At 41.5% G+C, this 22,374-nt stretch overlaps 1 protein-coding gene across 1 annotated transcript in view; it reads right to left on the bottom strand.

Moving 5' to 3' along the window:
• Positions 1-8,867: 8,867 nt before the first annotated feature.
• The window catches only part of LOC140649873 (uncharacterized), a 36,779-nt gene continuing 23,272 nt past the window's right edge, over positions 8,868-22,374 (bottom strand). The window contains 6 exon segments of the mRNA XM_072857710.1: positions 8,868-9,027; positions 10,295-10,358; positions 13,167-13,368; positions 16,830-17,058; positions 18,663-18,784; positions 19,762-19,962. Of these exon segments, the coding sequence (XP_072713811.1) occupies positions 8,868-9,027; positions 10,295-10,358; positions 13,167-13,368; positions 16,830-17,058; positions 18,663-18,784; positions 19,762-19,962 (978 nt within the window).

Here is a 22,374-nt window from a genome sequence, read left to right as displayed (position 1 = left end):
GGTAATGCATAAACTAGTCTAGTGCGGTATATCAAGTATGGTCTGTTTCTCAGTGAAAATAGACAAGAAATAGCCCATTTCCTTATTTTTTTTCCTTCTTTATTGGCATGGGTGCTCAATCTCATGATATTGTGTGCAAGGCAAAGGTCCCAGAAACATAAACTTATCTGGGAATAAAAACCATAAAATACCAAACATTGACATATGAACACAGGATTTAAAAAAAATAAAATCAAGTCCAACTCTGTTTGAACCTCTGGTTTCTCCGAAGTTGTCTTACAAACTAGATTGAATTCACAGGCCCACTCGTTCATTCTCTGATCCACCACACATTATTTCCACTATTTATCGCTCATGTCAATTATGTTTCTCTGGTATTTCTGCTGAAATACCAAAAACACGTTTGTGGTGTGTGCCTCTACTTAGCATCCCATCATCAATCCTTTCTCCTCATAAAGAAACCAAGTGGCATATTTCCTACTCATCCAGCAACGTGGCTTCTACTGCCTGTAATGTTATCCCAATAAACCACTGAAAATGTTCTTTTCCTCAGCTTGCAAAATGGCTTACAGGTATATTCATAATATTCTGAACAGAAAGTCCGTAAATTCATATTATCCACATGAAAAAGATGCCCTCAGAGCAAGAGTTATGTTTAAAGCATGATATGTTTGTATGGAAATGTTTATACTAGATCTATATTAAATATACATTAGACATATAGTAAACATTTATATCTGATATACTTACTTATGGCAATATTCAACAATATTGTCTCTCTTGAGTTTCAGAACTTCATCCTATGATGAGACAATATTTTCTTCTTCTTATCATGTAGGACTTACATGTACTGTGAATCTAACAAAGCCAAAACACTTGTAACATTTTCTCTTAATAATTCTAAAAAACCCTCCAGATTATGTACAGTATTACAAATATCTAAACTGTGAAATTCCAAAACTTTAAGGAGGATAAACATCAAGAAAGATTTCAAGCAGTATGCCAGACCCAGTAGACAGTTGAGGCAGTCTTGTAAATAGATGCAGAATTATTTTATTCAAGTCTGCTTCATATAATTTTGTTCACAAATTCTGTAATATTTCCCAAAAGAGTCTGCAGCTAGCCATTATTTCCTCATACACTCATATAACCTACTGAGCCGGCAAGAAGCTTATGAGTACATTAAACTAAATAATTTATGCTGACTGTTTCAAAAAGAGAATAGCCATTAAGTGTTTCTGTAGAAGGAGTTTGATTTTACTACCTGGTAAATTCTTAAAGGCCATGCCTAACCTGTAATGTATTCAGTCCAAGATACAGAATCACGAGCAGTTTAATACAGGATCCATGTTCTCACCTTTAGACACTGGATAAAGAGGAATTTGCAAAAGGCAAAATCTATACCCATCATGGTATCTTTACAATTATTATTTTTTATAACTCTCACATCTTCTTCTAAAACGTAAAAAAACCCCAAAACTGCTAGAAATATTTATTAAAGGAGCCTTCCTCACATGGTGTCCGTCTAGCTAGGACCACTGTTGGATGCTTCATATGTAAAAGCCCAGAACAGTTCTGCACCTATGAGCATAGCTAGCCATATAGCCAGAATTTAGCCACTACAGCCAGAATTTATAGCCAGAATTTATAGCCACTATAGCCAGAATTTACCTCCTTACCTAGGCTGGAAATAGTTTAGGAGCAATGCCCATTAGCGTTCGCAACCTTTAGTTATCCATGTATCTGCAGGCTGCTGCTGTTTTCCACGCACCTCTCTGTCACGAGCCTTCCAGCTGTGCCCATGGGAGGCCACGGGGAGATGGTGCAGTGGAAGAAGGTTCACTTGAGTCTCCCACCACTGCCGGTGGAGCCGGGCCACCGTCTGCAGCCCCGCGCCTGACCTGCACGCCCTGCCCATGTCCCAGCCTCCTCCCCTCCGCCGGGGTTTCCACACCTGCCACCGGCTTACCTTTCTCCCTATAGTAACCACAGAGTAAGTACAATGCTAGCTCAAAGCTACCGCTTTGCCTAAGTGCCAAAACCCAACAGTCCCTCTCAAAAACGCTGAGGAGCCTCCTGACGTACTTACAGGGTTTTGCAGCCTGCTGCCCCATGCTTCTCTCTTTCAAATTAAAGTGTTCAGCATCCTATCTTGAGGTTCCCGTTTCTCCAGCTGAATGGAAACGAAAGCTTCTGGAGGCCTAATGAGGGAAAAAAAAGCATAGGAGCTGAGAAGAGTCTCCTCTCAAAAGGTAAACCAATAACCTCCTTCTGAACCACTCAAATAACTTAGGCACAGATTAGACACAGCTTCTCCAACAACATTCATTTTACTCATTTGTTATATACAACAGGTACAAATACACTGGATCTTGTGGATCAGCTACCAGAGATGAGATGAACTCTGGGGAAAGTCTCCCAGTCTACTTATTTTTAATTTCAGTGCAAGTGAAGTAAATGGTGAAAGAAATAGTGACAAAAAAAAAAAAAAAAGAGTACCTCCTCCTACTGGGTTTAAGGTAGTAACAGGAACCATGAGGCTGCCTGGGCTAAGCTGGACATGTTGAATGCCTTTTTGTTGGTACCTTCAAACCACAGGTTGTTCAATTAGCACAGTTTTCTGTGCTCGACTTCCAGCTGATCAGCATTGAACAATATAAAAAATTGCTCTGACTGTGTCTTGCCAGTACCCCGTTAGTACACAATACCCCGTGTAAAAGCCACAAAATGGGGCTGAGGAGCTAGTACGTGGGCATACAAGCACCAAGACCAATCTCTGTTCTACAGGAGGAGCAAAGTCATATTTAATGGCCTTATCCTGGCCCACTTATTATTTGTCATAATTTTGCAATGTTTTCAACTGTAAGCTCACCAATGCTTAGAAACTCCTATGAGGTATTCCTCCATTAATTACCAGCATTCCTCTGGATTTCCTCCATTAATTACCAGGTTATCTCCATGGGGTTTGATGTGAAGCCAGAGCCCCATCGACAGGGTATGGTGAGACAACCATAACACTCAGACCACCAATTCACACCACGAAACAGGGCTTCTGGGAACGTGCCCTTACAATCGAGCGCTCATCGCTATGTCTGTTCATGGCAGAGGCCCAGCGCAATGTAAAGCAGGTTGTGCTCGGGGTTCGCACGTGCACCAGACTGACCCCTACCCAGTGGAGGGGGCTTGGCCAGTCTGTGACAAATACCTTTTAATGGTACAGAGTAAACCTGGAGAATGCCCAGGAGAAAATGAAGTGGCCAGTGTGGTTGCTTGCAGCAGCTGATCCTCTGTTTCCCTCCCAGACACTGAATTTCTTCCACTTGCTGAACTGCTGCGACTTGTTAGACTTACATTTCCTTCCTAAAATATCATGAATATCAATTCTGTGCTTGGTCTCATAAAGACTGGCAGCTCTTCCTACTAAATCAATGCCTATCTGCAATTCTGTATGCCTTCATTTACCCCAGCTTTATGATATAATAATTCACTGGAATCATTGAAAGTCACAGAAAAAAAACATTTCTCATTGAGCACAGACATAATGAAACTGTAGCAGCAGCAGACTCAGGGGCAGTGCCCCATTTATAAATCAGACAACATTCTCAACATTCAATCAGCTGCAAATAAAATATGAATATTCCCAGATATTCCCATTTTCAAATATGTACAAGTAATTGTATATCTAGATCACTTGTCTGGAAAATCAGTTTGCCTCCCCACGAACACAAGAAACTACACCCATCCCCCCCACACCACCTATTTAAGTCCCAGTGGCTCCTGGTATGAAGGAACCTCAGAAATTTCTGCATATTTATATAAAAATAATGCTAATTTTCAAGTAGGAACAAGTGGTACTTTTCCAAGTTCTTGAAGTCATATTTCAAAAGTGGCACAGGCACTTGGAAGTCCAGAGGAGCTAAAAAAGCACACTATTCCCCTGCAAATCAAGGAGAGCTGTTGTCTTTTGCATATAGTGGGAAAGGGAAAGACCAAAATGGGAAAAAAGCACCACATTTTGAGAGTTGAGTTCCTTCTCCTAACTAAGTACTAGTAACTGGGGTTAGTGCCAGCTTGCAGATGGATCTACCAAGGAACACCTTTGCTCTGTTGTAGTAGAAAATGGACTTATTGCCCAGAGAACAATTCTTCCTGCTTGGCTGAGCACAGGGAACATACCACATGTATTATAAAAACAGTGGTCAGCAACTGCCTTAGAAGTAAATGGCCAGATAGGAGCAGTGTCTTCGTTCTTGAGAAATATTTCAGCCTATAAACAAAGTCAGTATAGAAAAGTTGAGCACTGAGGTTACAAATACATGGGAGTTTGCCATTCTGAAGGTCCTAGACCAGTATTAAACAGGCTGCTCTGCATGAGGGCTTATTGCACGGTGAGACTAGGCTGGTTAAGCGTGTGCCCTTCATGGCACGGCCCATGGGTCTTGGCTATTAACCAGCCAGACCATGGCAGGTGTTGCAGAGCACACAGCTCCCTTGGCATCATGCAACCAGCTCTCCTTCACATGGGCTGAAGGGAGACGCCATCGGCCTTGGCCTGTGTCGGGTGGGCAACCATACCACCCATGGCACTGGTGGGTCCCTCAGTGCAGACACAGCCTGTGACATCCTCCAACCATCTCTCTTTCCTATGTAAGGAGTTTATACAAGGTTTTTTTCCAGTTTTACACGTTAATCTGGAATAACAGATGCATGACCTCCTTATCACTGCCTCTGTTGGTTGTATTAATTGTCCTCTGTGTGTGAGTTTGATTAATTAGCTAATACCCACTGACTGTAAATCAGCAAAAACTGATCCAGAATGGATGCAGCAGCCATTAAATGATTTACAGAGGAGAAGAGACATCTGAAAATGAAAAATAGTCGCTGCCATTCTGTGGAAAAGCAACCATTCAGCATTTAGACAGTAAAGGAGCTCCAAATGTTTGGAAGATCAATCCTTTTCAACTGGGGGATGAAGAGCTATTTCCAGAGTAAGACTACTCATGGTTATCAGCAGAGACACACAACACTAGCGCTTTGGATGGCAGCGCAGAGGATCAATTTGGGAAAGAAACTGAGGTTGCTCAGTTCCCCTGAGGATTTCAGTGCTGCAGGATCTGATTAGAAATGAAGACAGGGAATCTCAGACTTCTCTATGAGAGGGAATGGAAACCAGCGTCTGGGATGAACTCGAGCATGGCCAGCCCTGGGAGGCTGCACAGTTGGCCATCCAGCTGCCAACACCTGGGTGCCCACCAAGTGGCTGCAGAGTGCAGCAGCATCCTGGGACATGGCCCGTGTGCTGCCAAAAGTTGCACAAGATCAGTGGTGGGAAGGGTTGCTGCTCAGCAGCAAGCAGGTGGCTCTGTCTGCACGAGACTCAGCTTTTTTCTGGTGGGCCATCAGGATATCAGTTTGTTTGGGCCAATGGATCTCAGCTGTAGGGTGCAGAATCACTGTCCTGCTCGTGTTGGGACAGGATGCAAACCATGCAGTGGTGAAACAAGTTTGTTCTGGTGCAGTTGACAGTCTCTGGGGTGAGTGTTGGCCCTAGGACCCCCCTTACATTCACCTGCGGTGTACGGAAAGAAAGTGTATAGGACACTGCTCTAGGAACAGCAATTCATGCTCAGAAGCTTGCAAGTCACAGCTGCATGAGACGTTTTTCCCTCCCCTCCCCACACTGCAGCTCTGAGTGACCCAAAATGAGACAACGGGGAGTCACGATAACGTCTACTTTTCATTTTTAAACTCAGAAGGAAACCAGTGTCACACAGGAAATGTTTTAGCTTCATTCCCTTAGCTGGTTCAACCCACCGCTAACAACTTTTGAACCCTCTGACTGATTTTAAATACATTTGACATAAGAACAGAGGTTCTCAAGGGTATAAAGCTCCTTCCAGTTTTGCAAAATCAGCATTCAGCTAGTGAGGAGAACCCCCTGCTCAGGGAAAAGGCAAGGAGAGTTTGATCCCTAGCCATTTTGCTTGGCTCGCTCAGCTCCCAGGAGGCAGCGGCCAGCTGGGCTCCCAGCGTGACAGCCAGGCAGTCAGCACGTGTACGGCTCCGAACCTGCTGCAAAATGCAGTGCTTCTTGCCCAGCTAGGCAGCAAAACAGGGGCACTTCCCATACACAGGAATGAGCTGAGGATACTGCCTGGTGGCAAGGGACTGAGCACGGGGAGCATCGGGGATGCAGAGGGGGCTGAGGGGGGAGGGATGGGGTGTCCTAAGGAACGTGGAAAGAGATGTCAATACAAGGCCAGAGAAGGCAAGACAAGCCCTAAAGAATCTCTGTTTGCTTATGAATTCAAAATTGCATACGAGGTCACTTAGCTCATCACTGTAATGCAGCTGTCTCTGGAAGAGACACAACAGCTGCGTAAGAAAATGCAACTCAGAGCCCTACAACAATTTAGCATGTATGAAGCAAGGGCAGCTCCTGAGTGCTGTATATTAAACACAGGATGAAAAAAAAAAAGCCAAATGTAAGACAAGGAACAGTAATGGCTTGGTGACCCTGGCAGGTAGCTTTTGAACAAACATTATGGCATCAGGCTGACATGAATGTTTCCCATTGCAAATAGTGTTGACCGTACTTCTGTTTTCAGAAGACAGGACAAATGAAAGCAGCAGGAACTGATGGTTTCACCATCCCAGAAGAATGCATATTTCAAGGTCAGTTTGTGATTGCTAGCCTTACTGCATACCACAGGCTATAAGATTTCACCCATGCCTTTTGAATCCAATTCATCTCCAACCTCTTTCAGTCCTCTCTTGAGGTATATTTTTAGCTATGCTTCATCACTTACCCAACTAATAGACTTTAAATAAATCACTGATGTGACACCGTTTATTTTTATGTCATATGCTAATACACAATCACTGCAGTTCCTGCAGTCATCAGTGATGCCGTTCCAAGTGTTGCGCAGGACCGCCATCCAATTGATTATAAGCAGAATTAACAGGCACCCTCTTTGGGCTAAGTCTGACAAAACCCATTATTACCAGTGCAATGGGAGGAAGAAGATGCTGCTAACCTTTATGTCCAGGGTTTGGGGAGGCTGGACCAAGTAACAAAAGGAGGCTTGCTGAACAGCTGCCAAAAGAGCATTTTTCTGAATGACCTGACAGGCCAGGCTAAGTTGCATGTTCCTTATTCCAGATGGACAGAAGGAGAGGAAAAACAATGTGTTAGGCATTTCCTCTGCCGTTTAAAAGACAGGTTACTTTACAGACATTGCTCTCTGTCTCATAGTACTTCAGCAGCTTAATTTAATGAAAGGTGGGGTAAGGGAGAGCGTTCTATTATATTTGTATATGTTGTTATCATTGAAACATGACTAAATGTAGAGATCAAGAAAGCATTTCATTCATTTGTATTTAGTGAGTTGTATTCTCAGCTCTACTCTGTAGAACAGGACAGTGCCAGACAGTGCAGCTGAGTGCAAACAGGCTGGGAAAGGAACTGATACCAAATAAAACATACTTGTTTTTCCTTGGCAAAGTTTTAATTACATGCCACCCTGCTGCAGAGTACTGGTCATGACCAAGTTGATGGCAAGAAGACTTTGCGGAGAGCTTTAAAGAAGAAATCTCCACGGCCTGGCAGTCTGCGGTACTGTTTTTATGCGCTCGTACATAGAGGAAAGGACTAAGTATGCAAAATAGCATTGAAGAGTAAGGTCATTTTCTTTCATTACAGAACTCTCTACACCAAAGGTTGTTACTATGTGTGCATACAGCCACACACAGGCATCCTGCTTTATTTAACAAAGTTCCTCAGACAAAACTCTGCTGATTTAAAGAGTTCCATCCCGGTAAGGATTCCTGAATTAGGCCACATTAACGATCAAATTTTCAGTGCAATTTTATGAAGATAATTATAAAACAGTAGACTTAATCATATTATCACTCAGAGAAAGACAACCAGGAGAGAAGCCACCACATCCACCGCTGCCCCGATTCAATTAGCAGCTGAAGTTTCATTCCAGGTTGCTTGCAATTGCTAAACTTGTTTGGAACAGCCCAATTTTCACAGCAGGCTAGAGTGTATACAAATGAATAGGATGCAAACAACAGCACAGGACTGCAGGTGGTATAAATACAGGTGGGAAGGGAGCCCTACTGCCCTCGACTGACAGGGTGCTCTCCCTGAATCTAGTAAGAGAATTCACAGGTTATTTCCTTTCTTCCTCATAAACCTTGATCTAAAAGATACACAGGCACACACACACTAACTGGTGTATTTATGTATGTGTATACACACACATATATTTACCAACTCTTTAAAGAGTAAATCAAAGCAAGCGTAAAATCTGCATGTTCCAATCACTTTCCCAGGGGGAAAAGGGAAGATAATAAATAGCCTTTTCCTTCCGCAGAGATTGGGGCTAGTAGTCACTGAGTTGATAAACAAAGATGAAAGATGCCACTTTATGAAGTGCAGTAGAACTCTAGGAGAACAAGCCTTCTTTGTGCTCAGAATAAGGACTTTATTCACAACAGTTTTTGAGGTCCCATTTTGCTACCTATGGGCTTTGGGGCAATCACTTTCAGGCCAGCCCCATTATATGCATCTCTCGCTTTGAAAGAAAATGCACTTTAGTCCCAAAATTGCCAGCGTTCCACACAAATTTGGAGTTTCCTTGCTTTCACTGCTCAACAGCTTTAAATTAGCATTATTCAGTCCCAGACTCTATACAAAAAGGAAACAAATCATGCAGCATTTTACATTTTCTGCCTGAATAATTTTATGTATTTCACACACTGAAGTTTTTGTGGCTTATATGTGAGCCTAAGCAGACTAAGGGCTTGATCCCATCCAATCGAAAGAGATTATGCCCTGTGAAACACAAAAAAAGTTCAGTCTACTTGTCAACACAGCTGTCATCTTCCAGAAGAGATGTAATGAATATTGGTAGGAGGTGGTCTGCTTTCTCCCTCTGAGATGCAGATTCGAAGTGCACGGGCCTCAGGTACAAATGGAACTCCTCAAAACCTGCTTCCATTGCAAAAGCCTTGTAAAACCTAGAAACAAAACCCCATGGATGCATTTGAAAAATTAACTGTCTTCCTGCTGTAAGCAATGCACATCTAGAAACTTACATCTACCAGGTTCATTTCGATGAGACATCTGCGTTCAATTTAAAACATTTCTTGGCATCTGAAATAGTATGATGGATAAGAAGCAAACAAGTGCTGTACCCAGATAGCTGGTGGCTGCTTAGTATCGTCCATTCGATTGACATGGACAGCACTTACAAAGGACAATAAGTTGCGAATCTACAATGTCATAAGGGAAAATCAAGGGAAATATGCTAAATGTTCCTATTTAGAGAGGACTGCATTTGGCAGAGAAAGGAAGAATATTATTTTAGACTAGAAATTGGGAAGAGGACTGTCTGCCAGAGAGGAAGCTTCAATAGACAAGCAGAGCTCACACACATTATTACTATTAAAACAGTGACTTCATAACTTAAGAAACATTTATTCTAGAAGCCCCCAGTATGGCACAACTCCAATACAACCTCCCCTATATAATAAATTATGAGGGCCGTCCATCTGCAGACAGTAAACACATGGTCTAGATGCAACCACTAGCTCAGGAAATCTCTAAAGCACCAAGTGTCAGAAGTTGGGCGCTGTCCTACTTTTTGTAATCCCTCCCTATGGATCCATCACTGCACTCCTTCAGATGCAAGACCACAGAAACCCTGATCTGGCTTGTGATGGCTCTTCTCGTATAGTGTCAGAAGATGTTAAAAAGAAAGACACTGACTTTTTGATGCAGACTGCAAACGAGTAAGATACGACCTTGCTTCCTCCTAACATCTAAGGCAGGTGTTTTATCAGTCAAGAAATCAGGTCACAGAGAAGCTATGTTGTGAAAATGTGATAAAGACACAAATAACCTAGTAGACATAGCTCTTAGTCCTTTAAAATCAGGTAGCATTCTGTGCCTGCAAAGTAAGGGAAAGAAAAGGGGAGAAGACAAAATAATATATGAAAGGCACCATGAGCATCAATCAATAATCACATGGAGCACAGCCAACATCAACTCTAAGGTCTTAAAACAAAAAACTCTGTGTAATTATTATAAATGTTGCTCTTAGTTGACCAGTATAGAATATGAATAGCCTATACAGAACAGACATCAGCACACAAATCAGTTTATTAGTAGTGTGTAAAGGGGAAAAATAGAGAAAAAGAAAAGGTATTAAAAAGGTGACTGTGTCAAAACCAGAAAGAAGCAAAATTCAGACTAAAGCTGCACTGTCTAGCCCTACTATTCTACCAATGATGTCCCTTTTCATCAGACGGTAGAAGACAAATACAGTGGAACTGAGGAGTGAGGAACACTGAGGAACAAAGAGAAGCAGCAAGGGCTGTAAGGAACAGTGCATACAACGTACATGTGTACTTTTAGGTGTGAATGACCTTCCACTCAAGGAATGGAGAGACAGTCAAGCAACGGGAGTAATTCTGGCAGGTCCCCCCCAGAAGTCTGATAGAAGCTATGGTATGAGGTAGAGGAATCCACAAATGTAGGTGCACTCTCTTAATTTTACTCTGCTTAGCAGGAAAAAAGGTTACTAACCTTTCTGGTGTTTCAGTCTGAATCTGAGTCTCTAACTGTTCATATTATAATGAACTGTGATCTTCATCACATCAAAAGAAGATGTAAAAATAGCACCTCAAAATGTCACATTAAATAAACTATATAGGTTTATACTGGTATTTAGACTGACTTAACCATCTTCTATTAAATTAAGATAATGTTATGCTTAATGGCCTTACATATGCATTATGAGGTCTTAATTTTTGTCATAATTTTCCACTGAATTCCCATCCTGGAAAATGACAATTTACTGCTATTTTTTCAGGGATTTCTAAGTATGTCACCTCAGATGAGTGTGTCCTCTTAGCCCTGTTCCCAAAAGAAATGCAGCCATGCGATGATCTGGTCTGCTCATCTGTCTCCTCTGGATAATTTTTAAATCAGTTGGTGAATATTAATGAAATCTGACACAGAGACAGGGCTTTCAAGATATTAAGTTCCTACATGTTTGATGAAAAAAAAAGTCATTGGATATTGACCTTTCAGATAAGTGAAAAGTTGCAGTGTAACCTTACCCCTTATTAATTACCAGAAAATATATGAGTGTGTATGTATATATGTGTATGAGTGAAGGAACACAGAGATAACTCAACCAGTGGAAGAAGTTTAACTAGAATCTGTATTTTATTAGAAAGCTGAGTATCCAAATAAGAAACACAAATTAGCAAGAAAGGAGACCTTCTTGCTTCATGGAATTGCTCGGGTTGAAGTAAATTAACCTGTTTGTTAGTTTGCCCAAGAAAGTTCCAGATATCAAATGAGAGTTCAAGAAGGTCTTATTTTAATGGAAAAGAGTTGTGGCAGAAAATTAGGTTTTCCACCAAACTAAGTTGAATGGTTGTGGCTCACGTATCTTAAAGATGCCTAGGTTTTCAACTGCTGAAAATAAATGCTGCTTATTTTTTGATACAGACTCTAAATTTTCAAGAAGAAAGCTAGGGAAAGGGTTAAGACAAAGAAAAACGACAACTGGAATGTCACCTATCCTACACACCCAACTGGGCTATTGCAAGCAATCACGTCCCACAAATCCTTTTCATAAGTCAATCAAGCCCCATTTTAAAACTGCTAGTTTTCTACCCTTTGCTCTTTCCCTTCCAGAACTTTGTTGTCTGATTCTTAGAAATCCTCTTTTAATTTCCATCTTAAATTTATTCACAGTGATTAGATCCATTTGTTCTGCTGCCAAAATTGGCCTTTAGCTTAAATAGCTCCTCTCCGCTCCCAGTGCTTATCTTCCTGGTGTATTTATAGAGAACAATCTTATCTTCTCTCAGCCTTCATTTTGCTAGGATAAACAAGCCAAGATATTTCATTTGCTTTTGTAAAATGCATTCTCTATTTCCCCTCAGCATGCTATTAGATCATCTTTGCTCCCACTCCAATATGAATTTATCTTGCCTGAACACAAATCTCCAAATTATACATAATAATCCAGGCAAGGCCTCACCAGAATCATGTACACGGCATCAATTCTCCCTCCCTCTACCGGTTACAAAACTCATTGCCTGATTCACAGTAAAATATAACGGCTTTTCCCCTGCCACGGTTGCGATGTGTTGGCACTTTACAATTACCCCATGGCCAGCTATACACCCAGTTCTTTTTCCTCCTCTGTTGCTTCCAACTAATGCGTTCAAAGTCCACAGGAGAATTTCCTATTATTATGCAGAGCCTTAAACTTTGTGTTATTGATGCTTATCTCCTTTCTACTACTCCAGTCCTTAGAACCGTGAGTTCTTCCTGTAAGATACTCCATTTATTTTCCCTATCAGTTTTATCTGCCAGCACTACAATGTCCTGAATTTAATAGCACCCTCTTGTGTTTTCTGCTGAGATCATTAATAAAAATGTCAAGTAATATGGAGCTGAACAATAGGAATTTCACCAATAACCTGCCTCCAAGCCAGTAGTTCAACACTAACCTTTGTAGTCTCAGTCTCCCCATTAGCTCAGTCCTTATCTTCGTCTTCCTGTACAAATTGTCATCTCCTCCAGCTGATAACTCCATAAATGCATGACACTGACTTCCCTTGTGTAGATTATTTCATTATCATTTTAAGGATCAGCATAGCCAGAACAATTTTTACGCTTTCCTACCTCTGGTGGTGAACAAAGCTTGTACTTCTTGCGTGCCTTTTCTTATATTGCACTACTCTTCATAAGAAGGCAGTTAAAATAATCGTCTGTGTGAAACTCTGCAGAAGAAGCCATCTTTGTGTTCATTCGATCACTGAATTCCTCCTGCTCCTTCTCCTTTTGACAAAATTTCTGTATTTTCACTGGGAAAGGGCCTCTCCTGTTAAGCTTTGAGGAGCAGCGTGGCCTCAACTTTTGAAACTAGTAAACATCTGCAAACCCCAGGTAGACTCCATCTCCACATAACAAGCAAACACACCGCCCACAACACAAATGCAGGCACTCTCCCTCTCTGTGTGTTTTTTTTCCAACTACAGGAGATGGTCTGTTTAAAAGAAGTTACTTTTTCCCTACAATCCACTCCTCTCGGAGGTCACCATAGCTAAACCAGCACTACTGACCCACTAACCTGGCTCCCACGCACTCTCTGTTGCCACCTCTATCAGCCGATGGCGGAGCGTGGCAAGCTCCAGGAGCATGGAGAAGGAACCCAGGATAAAGAGCTGGTTTTCTCTGCCTATCTTTTTTTCTTCGTCTGCTCCCACCTCTAATAGTGACAGAGCAATCTCTTGCGCCAGCACAGGGTCTTCTATCAGTACCTCGACAAATAACTGCAAGGAAAGGGAAAGAAAGGAAACACAGAAATAATTTACATACAGGTGACAAAGTCTTTAAATACTTTAGGGGACCATTCTCCTTTTTCTTTTTCTGGAGTAAATCATGACTGGAGCTGCTTCTGACTTGCAACCCATGCAAGGTCAGAATTGTGCCTACCCCGACCTATCCTGACCCCTAAAAATGCACTGGTGTTTTGCCACTTGCTTCGAAGGTAAAGACACTGAATCTATAAACGTGGCTTTACTCAAAAGACTTAATAAAGTTTATTTTGTTTATTTTTTTATATCTAACACAAGATACTTGCCTTTTTTATTATAATCAAAATTGAGAAGGCTTTCAGATGTATATATCTCTCTAAAGCAGGGCTCTGTAACTTGGTTCACTTATTACTAGCTGAGGCCATTCCTCCTCTAAAGAGTGTACAAATCCCAGCACACATGCCACTGTATGTATGATGTTCCCAAAATGGGGACAGCAAACTCATGTGGTCAGCTAACTCAGCAGAGCTGGACCCCTTTTCTACTGGGACAGCGGAAGCCTCCAAAAGAGCAGAAACCCAGAAAAGAAAAATGATCAAAAGCTGCAGCTTGGTAACGTGGAGAGCTGGAAAGAAGAAAATGGTCCACTGGCTGTTGTGCTGTGGAAGTGGTGGCAGGAACAGCTCCTGGCTCTGCGTGCAGGAGAAGATGTTCCTCGTCTTTAGCTGTCACAAACTCTACAACCGTGCCACCCTGCTCACGTCAGACAGGACAGATGTGGCCACTGTTACAGCCGAGTGGCTTCATGCTTCGCTGCTTATGACCAATGAATCACGGAACACGAGGAAATCTGAAGCCAGCCATGCAGTTCCTAGGAATAAAAGTCTAGATTTCAACATCTGCCATTTGCTACATTTTCACAGCCACACTGAAAAAAAAAAAGTTTGAAAAGACAACACCCCAAAGTTGTGCCAGAAGTTGTGCAACTTTATTTTGTCCCTCTCCCCTAGTGCTTTACAATGTGCTTTTGTAATTCTATGGCTCTGGATGGGTGAGACAGGACAAGCCATCTTTATGTGCTCCTTCCCAAAGGTGCTACAAGGAGAATAGCATCTTCCCTATTTCCAAAGAGGACAAGAGAAGAGGTAATAAGCTTAGACTGTAGCAAGGCACATCCGTGCTAGACTTTAAGGAGAACTTGGTAAAGGTGCAGCTGGTGAAGCACTACAACAGACTGCTTGAAAAAGTCTAACACTTGATGTGTTTAAGAACAGGACAGCTATTTATCTCATGGGAATAACATAAGTATAGCTGATCCTGGGTTGGGGTGAGCAAGAAAGGTCTCACAGCTTCCCAGGGACCATTTTGTCTTTTCATTCCAGAATTCACTTTTCTTTTCATTTGGCACTCTGATGTTTCTACATAGGAAAAGCACCTGTTCCCAGGCTGGCAGCATCTGCACCTCACCCCTGGGTAATTTGTTTATTATGAAATCAAAAGATATTTAGGAAGTCCAATGGGGAATAAAAACTGTATCTTGTAAAACCGTCCTTAGTGAAGGGTTGGAATAACATGAAAGAATGAGGTCCAGGGTCACAAAAGGAGCAGTCCAGGAAGGACAGAAATGTTGATTTTAGCATACCAAGTCATAAAGAAAAACAATGTGATCAGGTAAAGACTGCATCATCATGGCTATGCAAAAGGAAACCAAATTAAATCTGCTCTGGCAAAGGTAAATTTCCTAAAATTTAAATGCTTGACTTTTACAACCTGAATGTCTTTCTAAACATTGCCTGCTTGCGTCTGTTTGTCTCATCTGCAGCTTCTGCTGGAGGAAAAGGAATGTGCAAGAGGTAAACACAACAAAACCTCTCCCTTTCCCCCTTGGCAACAGCGGTGCGGTAACTTTAAGATCCACCACAGAACTCTGCCACTGACTTCTAGGATTTAAAATTCAAAAAGTGAAGAATTGTTTGTGATCTGCTGTGAACAAGAGAGTAGTGGGACACTGCCAGTGGATTTTATTGGCATCAGATTGACACTGGATAGGTAATTCTTGGGTTTAGCTCCAGGGCAGGGAGGGGAGTAGCCTAGGTGGCTGTGCCCTTCTGCCTTTAGTTTGCCTCTATACTTTCTTACCCATCACTGTCTTCGCAGTCTCTTCATCTAACCAGTTCTGTCTCCATGCCTCAATTTTTCATTTTCATCCCCACTCCCTTGATTAGCAAGCCTTGTTATCACTGCTTTTGGATAGCTTGATCCAATTTCTTTACCAAACCATTCTCAACCTTCCACCCCCACCCAAGGTGCCTTCTTGCTCCAGCCCCAACCTGCAGTGCACTTTTGTCCCCATATCTTTTCCTTCCAAAAGGAAGGAACCCACTGGGTCTTAGTCCTAGTCTCTGTCTCCCAGCTTTTCATCTACCTCAATCTTCATTCCCATCTAGTGGCTGCCATCCCACTTACCAAGGCAGCTGTATTTTCTCCATGCTCCTGCCCAGCTCCTGCTCCACTAGCAGAGCTGCCATGTCTCCTCTGTGATCTGCTCAGCCAACTTCCTCCGCTGCCTCCGTCAAAGGCAACACGAGTGACAGTGCAGGCTAACAGCTTCTCATGCTCACTTTCAATGCTCAGACTCAAATCAAACATGGACCACTTAGACCAGAGCTATTATTGCAGGGACAGTGGAAAGTCTTGATTTGCCTCGGGTTATAGGTGTACCAGGGCACACAGAAACTTCAGATAATGTCTTCCTACTGAACATGTTGCAATAGCCTATTTTAGTTTAGTTTATGCTGGCCAAACTTGTCAGGAATGAAAGCATAGCATATCACTACCTAAAATGAGCCTTCCCAAACTTGAAATGTATGCTCCAAAGCATAGCTGTATCACAATCTTGTAGAGAAAACAGATAAAAGAATTTATTTTCCATTTCTTACTCTCAGCAACAACTAAGCTGACTAATTTAAAAAAAAAACCCCAATAGAGACATCCAGCATCGATAATTTCATTCACAATAATTAGCATTTATCAAAATTATAACCAACCAAATTCAGAGTTCTACACCAGGAAATGGTGGACATTACAGTAATAACCGGCTCTACCTATAACAATGTTTGCTTTAGTGTCCAGTCTTTTTTTTTTTTTTTGCAGACTGTACACACACACAAACACAAAACCCGGAGACTTAGCGTGCTCTCAAGTCAGTTTTAAGTGTGTGTATTTTCCTTCTCATTAAGCTGATTGTTCCTACTTTATACTGGCATGAGATCGAGTTCTGCCTTTCTGTGTTCCTTTACAGAAAAAAATCTGGTTTTAAAGGTGGATGGAATGGATCTTCACCGATCATAAACAAATAATTGAATTAAGAATCACACAGCTAGAACTTTGACCAGCAAGCATAAATGAACTAGCAAGATCACACTCTTGGTCATTCTGCTTTAAAGAGTCACTACTAACATAAAAACGGAACTTACGTCTTTTTGAATCTGAGACCTGCAAAAAGTTTCCATTTTTTCCATAGTTAGCCACTCATCAACTACTAGCTGAAGTACTTGTTTTTCTAGATTACTTGCTTTACTGGCTGTTTTTGGTCTGCAGATGCTGTAGAATTCCTGGTAGAGATACTCAAGAGCTTTGGGGATTGAGCACACCAGACCAAGAGAAGGGTGAAACTCCAGCAAATAACTGTTCTTCCAAGTAGGACTTAAAAACAGCAAAACCAAAGAAAGAATAAATAGCTCTCAAATGAGGCTTTTATAAATTGTATATATAAAGAAACCTTGCAATTGCTTAATTTGCAAGAATAAATTGCAATGGCTTTAGTGCACATTAGAAATCAATCATCAAATCTGAAAATAGAACTGAAGCCTTAATAAACATAATTATGTTGGAACACATCTAAGTAGTCTCATTTGCTAATGAAAACAGAAAATGTTTAAAATTCTCTTTCGTTAGCTGACATGTTTTATGAACCGCATTTTCACGTCTATTATGCCCGCCCATTAAAACTGTCTGCACTTGAAAATAAGTCCTCAGATAACCAACACAAAATCAAAATGTGTGTAGGGGGAGGAATAGGGCCAAGGGCCTTGAGACAGAGGCAGGAAACCAGAAGGGACCAGAGGCAAGGGGCTCTTGGCTTCTGGGTGTGTATTAGCTGCTCTGTAAACCCTTGGTATAACCCACAGTGCTGCACAGCTGCAGGATGGGGAACATGTGGCAGGTCTGTACTGCAGGTAACGTGTGGGTTCCACGTGGGAAAACAGAGTACATGCACAACCTACCGGACACTTGCACTAGAAAGAGTAATAGGCTGTGGCCAAAGGGCAGTGAAAGTTGTGAAGCCAGGTCAGGATGGATACTGATGCAGCGAGCCTAAAGCAAGGTGTCGTGGTTTAGCCCCAGTCGGCAACCAAGCCCCACACAGCCGCTCGCTCACTCCCCCCCCGGTGGGATGGGGGAGAGAATCAGAAGGGTAAAAGTGAGAAAACTCGTGGGTTGAGATAAAGACAGTTTAATAGGTAAAGCAAAAGCCGCGCACCCAAGCAAAGCAAAACAAGGCATCCATCCACTACTTCCCATGGGCAGGCAGGTGTTCAGCCATCTCCAGGAAAGCAGGGCTTCAGCACACATAATGGTTACTTGGGAAGACAAACGCCATCACTCCAAACGTCCCCCGCTTCCTTCTTCTTCCCCAGCTTTATATACTGAGCATGACATCGTATGGTATGGAATAGCCCTTTGGCCAGTTTGGATCAACTATCCTGGCCGTGTCCCCTCCCAACTTCTTGTGCACCTGGCAGAGCGTGGGAAGCTGAAAAGTCCTTGACTGGTGCAGCAACAACTAAAACATCTCTGTATTATCAACACTGTTTCCAGCACAAATGCAAAACATAGCCCCACACCAGCCACTATAAAGAAAGTTAACTCTATCTCAGCTGAAACCAGGACACAAGGCTAACCTCAGTACCCACTTTCACCATTACTGTTTAATAGTCTGTACCCGAGGGAATAGTAATGTCCCACTGCACTGCAAGATGCAATTATCAAATCCATTGTCATGAAAGGACAGTGTAAAGGCGGTGGGGGAGGAATCACTTTTCTTCTTTGAATGTTTTTCTGGCTATCTAAATAGCATGAGACTAAATAACATTAGACACTGATCTATTGCTTGATTCACCTTAAGACTGTCATTTTTTCCAATAGTCTTATTTTCAGGTGCTAGATCCCAAATTTTTACAATCAATCACAGAAACTAGAACAGAAAGAGGTACTCTCTGGAAAAAGAAAACTGTATAATTACTCACCAGCTAGTGTTAAGAGAGATAAGCTGCTTAGTAATTACATTATAAGGAAGTCCAAATTCACCAATGCCACCTCTCTGACCTTCCTGCCAAATCTTGTGGACATACTCCCTCTGGGCATCTATCTAAAACTCAGCAATAAACACAAGTGACATTAGCCAATAAAATTCACACATGGCTAGAAATCAAGGCAAAACCAACTATTCTTCATTTAAACATAAGCTGCAAAAATTTCTATTCATATATATTTATATATATATATAAATTGTCAAGTAAATTGTATATGTACCCACTCTAGATTAATTATTCCTGCTAAAATTATTTTGAATCTTTCATATTCCTTCAGAACAAAATTTGAGCTCCAACGATGCTGACAAGGCTCCATTTTTATCGCCAGCAATACGGTAGCATTAGTGGCAACAGCAGAACAACAGTAGCCTCTTGTACCAAAACCCAAACTTCCGTTTGTGGACTAAAAGCCATGTTACAAAGGTTACATAATTAAACTTCCCAACTTGCAGTCTCTGAGATTAAAGCTCAGAGAAAGGAAATATCTTGTGGCAGGATACAGAGGAAAGCTGAGGCAGATTTTTAAACCAGAGGAAAAATGTGAGGATTTCAGATGTTGTGCTTTAATTATTGGCACAGGAATTCACAGCTATCTGAAATATACTGCTTTTCAAAGTGCACTTTAAAGTACAAGCTTTTTTTATATTCTTTTTAAAGTCTCATCTCACTTACTATAAACAGGACTAGTTCCTTATCCACTGCATTACAGAACAAATATAGATTATAATTTTATTTAGCTTCCACACCTCTCAACTACTATTTCTAATTGTCTCAAACGGTAGCAGATGTGGCTTTCACATGACATATGAAGCTCTGCAATCTTTCCAACATTTTCTTTCTGATATTGATGAAATGATAGCTTTCTGCTCTTGAGCTTCAGGCCTTCAATTTACAAAGCATCCATAGAATTCATTGGTAAATTAGTACTGACCCATTTTAACACTGTAAACCCATGCAGGCTATAATCAAAGCTTCTCATTCTGGATTTCATCTCCTACTTCCCCAGGATGGATATACTGTAAATTCAACCTACTTTTTGGTTTAGTATGTCCCTCAGCATTTGGAGGCGAAGTTGCAAACAGATGCCTTCATCCTTGTAGGTGTTGATGAAATATTCAAGCTTGAGATCAAACCTTGGACGTTTATGCAAGATGTCAGTTATCACTTAGGCCAAAGCAAACCTTTCCTCTGGGTCCAAAGCATGTTGGTAAGCTTCAAAGTAAACATCTAGAAGCTGAAGAGATATTCAGAAGCACATTTAGAAATGTTGATTCACTCAAATATTCATTCTCTCTTGGGGAGGGTTTTCTGATCATGGAGTTTGCTGCCTATATCAAACCAACAGTGACACAATATGGCATCTTGTTTCTGGCACAGGATATTACTTGATGTTTCATCAGAAAGCTCAAGAACAGAACATAGAATAAACTGCCCATACGAGAAATTTCTTCCAAATTTTGCATAGTTAACATCATTTTTTTCTACTGAAGCATGAAGATTTTTATTCTGCACATTTTTCCCTTCAAAAAGTAACAAGGCAATGTACTTACTACTTTAAAAAAACCTACTTCTTTCCACTCTAATCCATTCTCTCTTTCTTTTCCAGCACACACACTGGTTTCGTGTCTTTGAAAAACTCAATTTCCCCCAACCCAAAACCTCCAGACTCATACAAGACTCTCTGTTATCTCATTTGGCAATGACTGTCACAGTTACTTTACATTTTTTGGAGAAACTCCAAATTAATTGAAGATGTAATTAAAGATGTACAAAGGCACATGCGCTCTTCAGGCTCCTCTACCAAGAACAGCTGTAAAGTTTTATTTAAAAAAAAATTTAATTACAAATACCCACAGCTTAGGACAGAAAAAGAGATGTGCCAAGCATGACAGCACATGAACTCTCGAGTTCACATTGTAGTACTTTTTGGTCAGATGGCAATTAGGGGATTGAAAATATGAATGGCCAGTGCTCTTTCTTTTGGACAAATCGGTCATGTCAATATGAAATGATCTACACCTGGCTATTTTACAGTGACACAGAAGTAGAAAAGCATCCACATTACTTTCCATACTGATACCAGAAGACTGCGGAAGAGGAAGATGCAGAAGGGCTTAGGAGGTAACTCGGTAGCTGAGAATTCAGATTTCAATGGAAACAGTCAAGTTTTCTGATGTAGACCTGCCTGACCTGAACTGTTCTGGAGGAAGCTAAGACACTGCAATAGGCTATAAGCAAATTTCATATTGGCTAAGCTAAGCTGTCTCAGCTGCTGAACAAACGGTTATAGTTTCCTCATTCAGAAAGAACTCTGTCCCAGCTGGAAACAAAGCTAGTGAGACCCATTTCCATTTCATTTCAGCTGAAAGCAAAAGACCTCCAGCAGCAGCACATCTGTACTATTAATCCTGTCTAGAGAGTTGGGTTGTGAGAGCAGTTCCAGAATATACTCTTCAATGGTTTTGGAAGAGAATTAGTGTATTGTTGCTGTAGAGGTTTCATTCTTCTCTACTGGGAGTTTTTATTCCAAAAAGAAAGCAAGTTTCCTTATACGGAAGGCCCATGATAAAAATAAAAGGTAGATTCACAGAGGTAGCATGATCATACAGCAATGGAAAGCAAAGTCTATTGGGATGAGAACAGAAACTTAGTGAACAAGGCAATTAGACAATATTTTATACAGCTCTGTAACACAAAGCCCCTCTATGAAAACGGGAGAGTGGCCTTAGGAGATTTCCTAAACTCCATACAACTATTTTAGTTTAAAAGCGTTTCTATTTAAAGCCTCTTCAATGGTACACAGGAGATTCCCTAACACCCTCTAGCATTCCTATTTTGAGAGCTGCCCTGGGTTACTCCAGGACTGAGAACAAAACTTTTCAAGTGTGTGAAGGTGACGTCAATTAGTGCCATTTCTCCCTGCTTCTGAAGTGGAATATCTGCTCCTTTCCGCTTCCTGACACTCACAGCATTGTCATTGGGACTGGTGAGTCCCATAGGCAGAAACACACTTCCAGCTCCTCTGGGTCCCTTCCTCTGAGCTTGTCTACTCTTCATCTTTCCAGACTGAAGTCTTTGGGCAGAAACCTTGTATGCTTTCACGTCCCGTGGCAAAATACAGATACATGACTAGATTCAGAGAGTGGAAGGGGAAAGCCTGCAGGATATACAGCCAGCCCTTGTGAACGGCAAAGCTACGAATCACTTAATACACATTTTTAGCGTGCGTTTGTTTGTTGGTTTTTTTAACTCCATACTAAAACATGGCATTTTTTGCTCAGATTAACTAACAAAGAAGAAATAAATTTATAATATATACATAATCATATATATAGGTTTTATTAATAAATGGATTGGCTTTTATGCTGTAACATACAAAATACCTCTCTGGTTCCTCTGACAAAGGGTAATCCAAATGATGGGCCTAGCCAGCTGCGGACTGAGTCTCTCCTCCATGGGCTTCACAAAGATGCAGTGATTACAGTTCTAATGACAGCCATAAAGTTTCCTGCACCAGCCCCAGAAAGCAGGGACAGCCAGGACCACAGAAAAAATTTGCATCTTGGACTTCCTGATGGCCCAAGCTCCTGAGGGCTGGACCTGATTCTTCGTAGTCTGCGTTTGCTCCATCCCCTGGCACACAAGG

Source organism: Ciconia boyciana, chromosome 3 (assembly GCF_034638445.1).
Source record: "Ciconia boyciana chromosome 3, ASM3463844v1, whole genome shotgun sequence".
In the NCBI taxonomy this organism is placed as follows: Eukaryota; Metazoa; Chordata; class Aves; order Ciconiiformes; family Ciconiidae; genus Ciconia; species Ciconia boyciana.
This window is presented reverse-complemented; position numbering and strand designations above follow the sequence as displayed.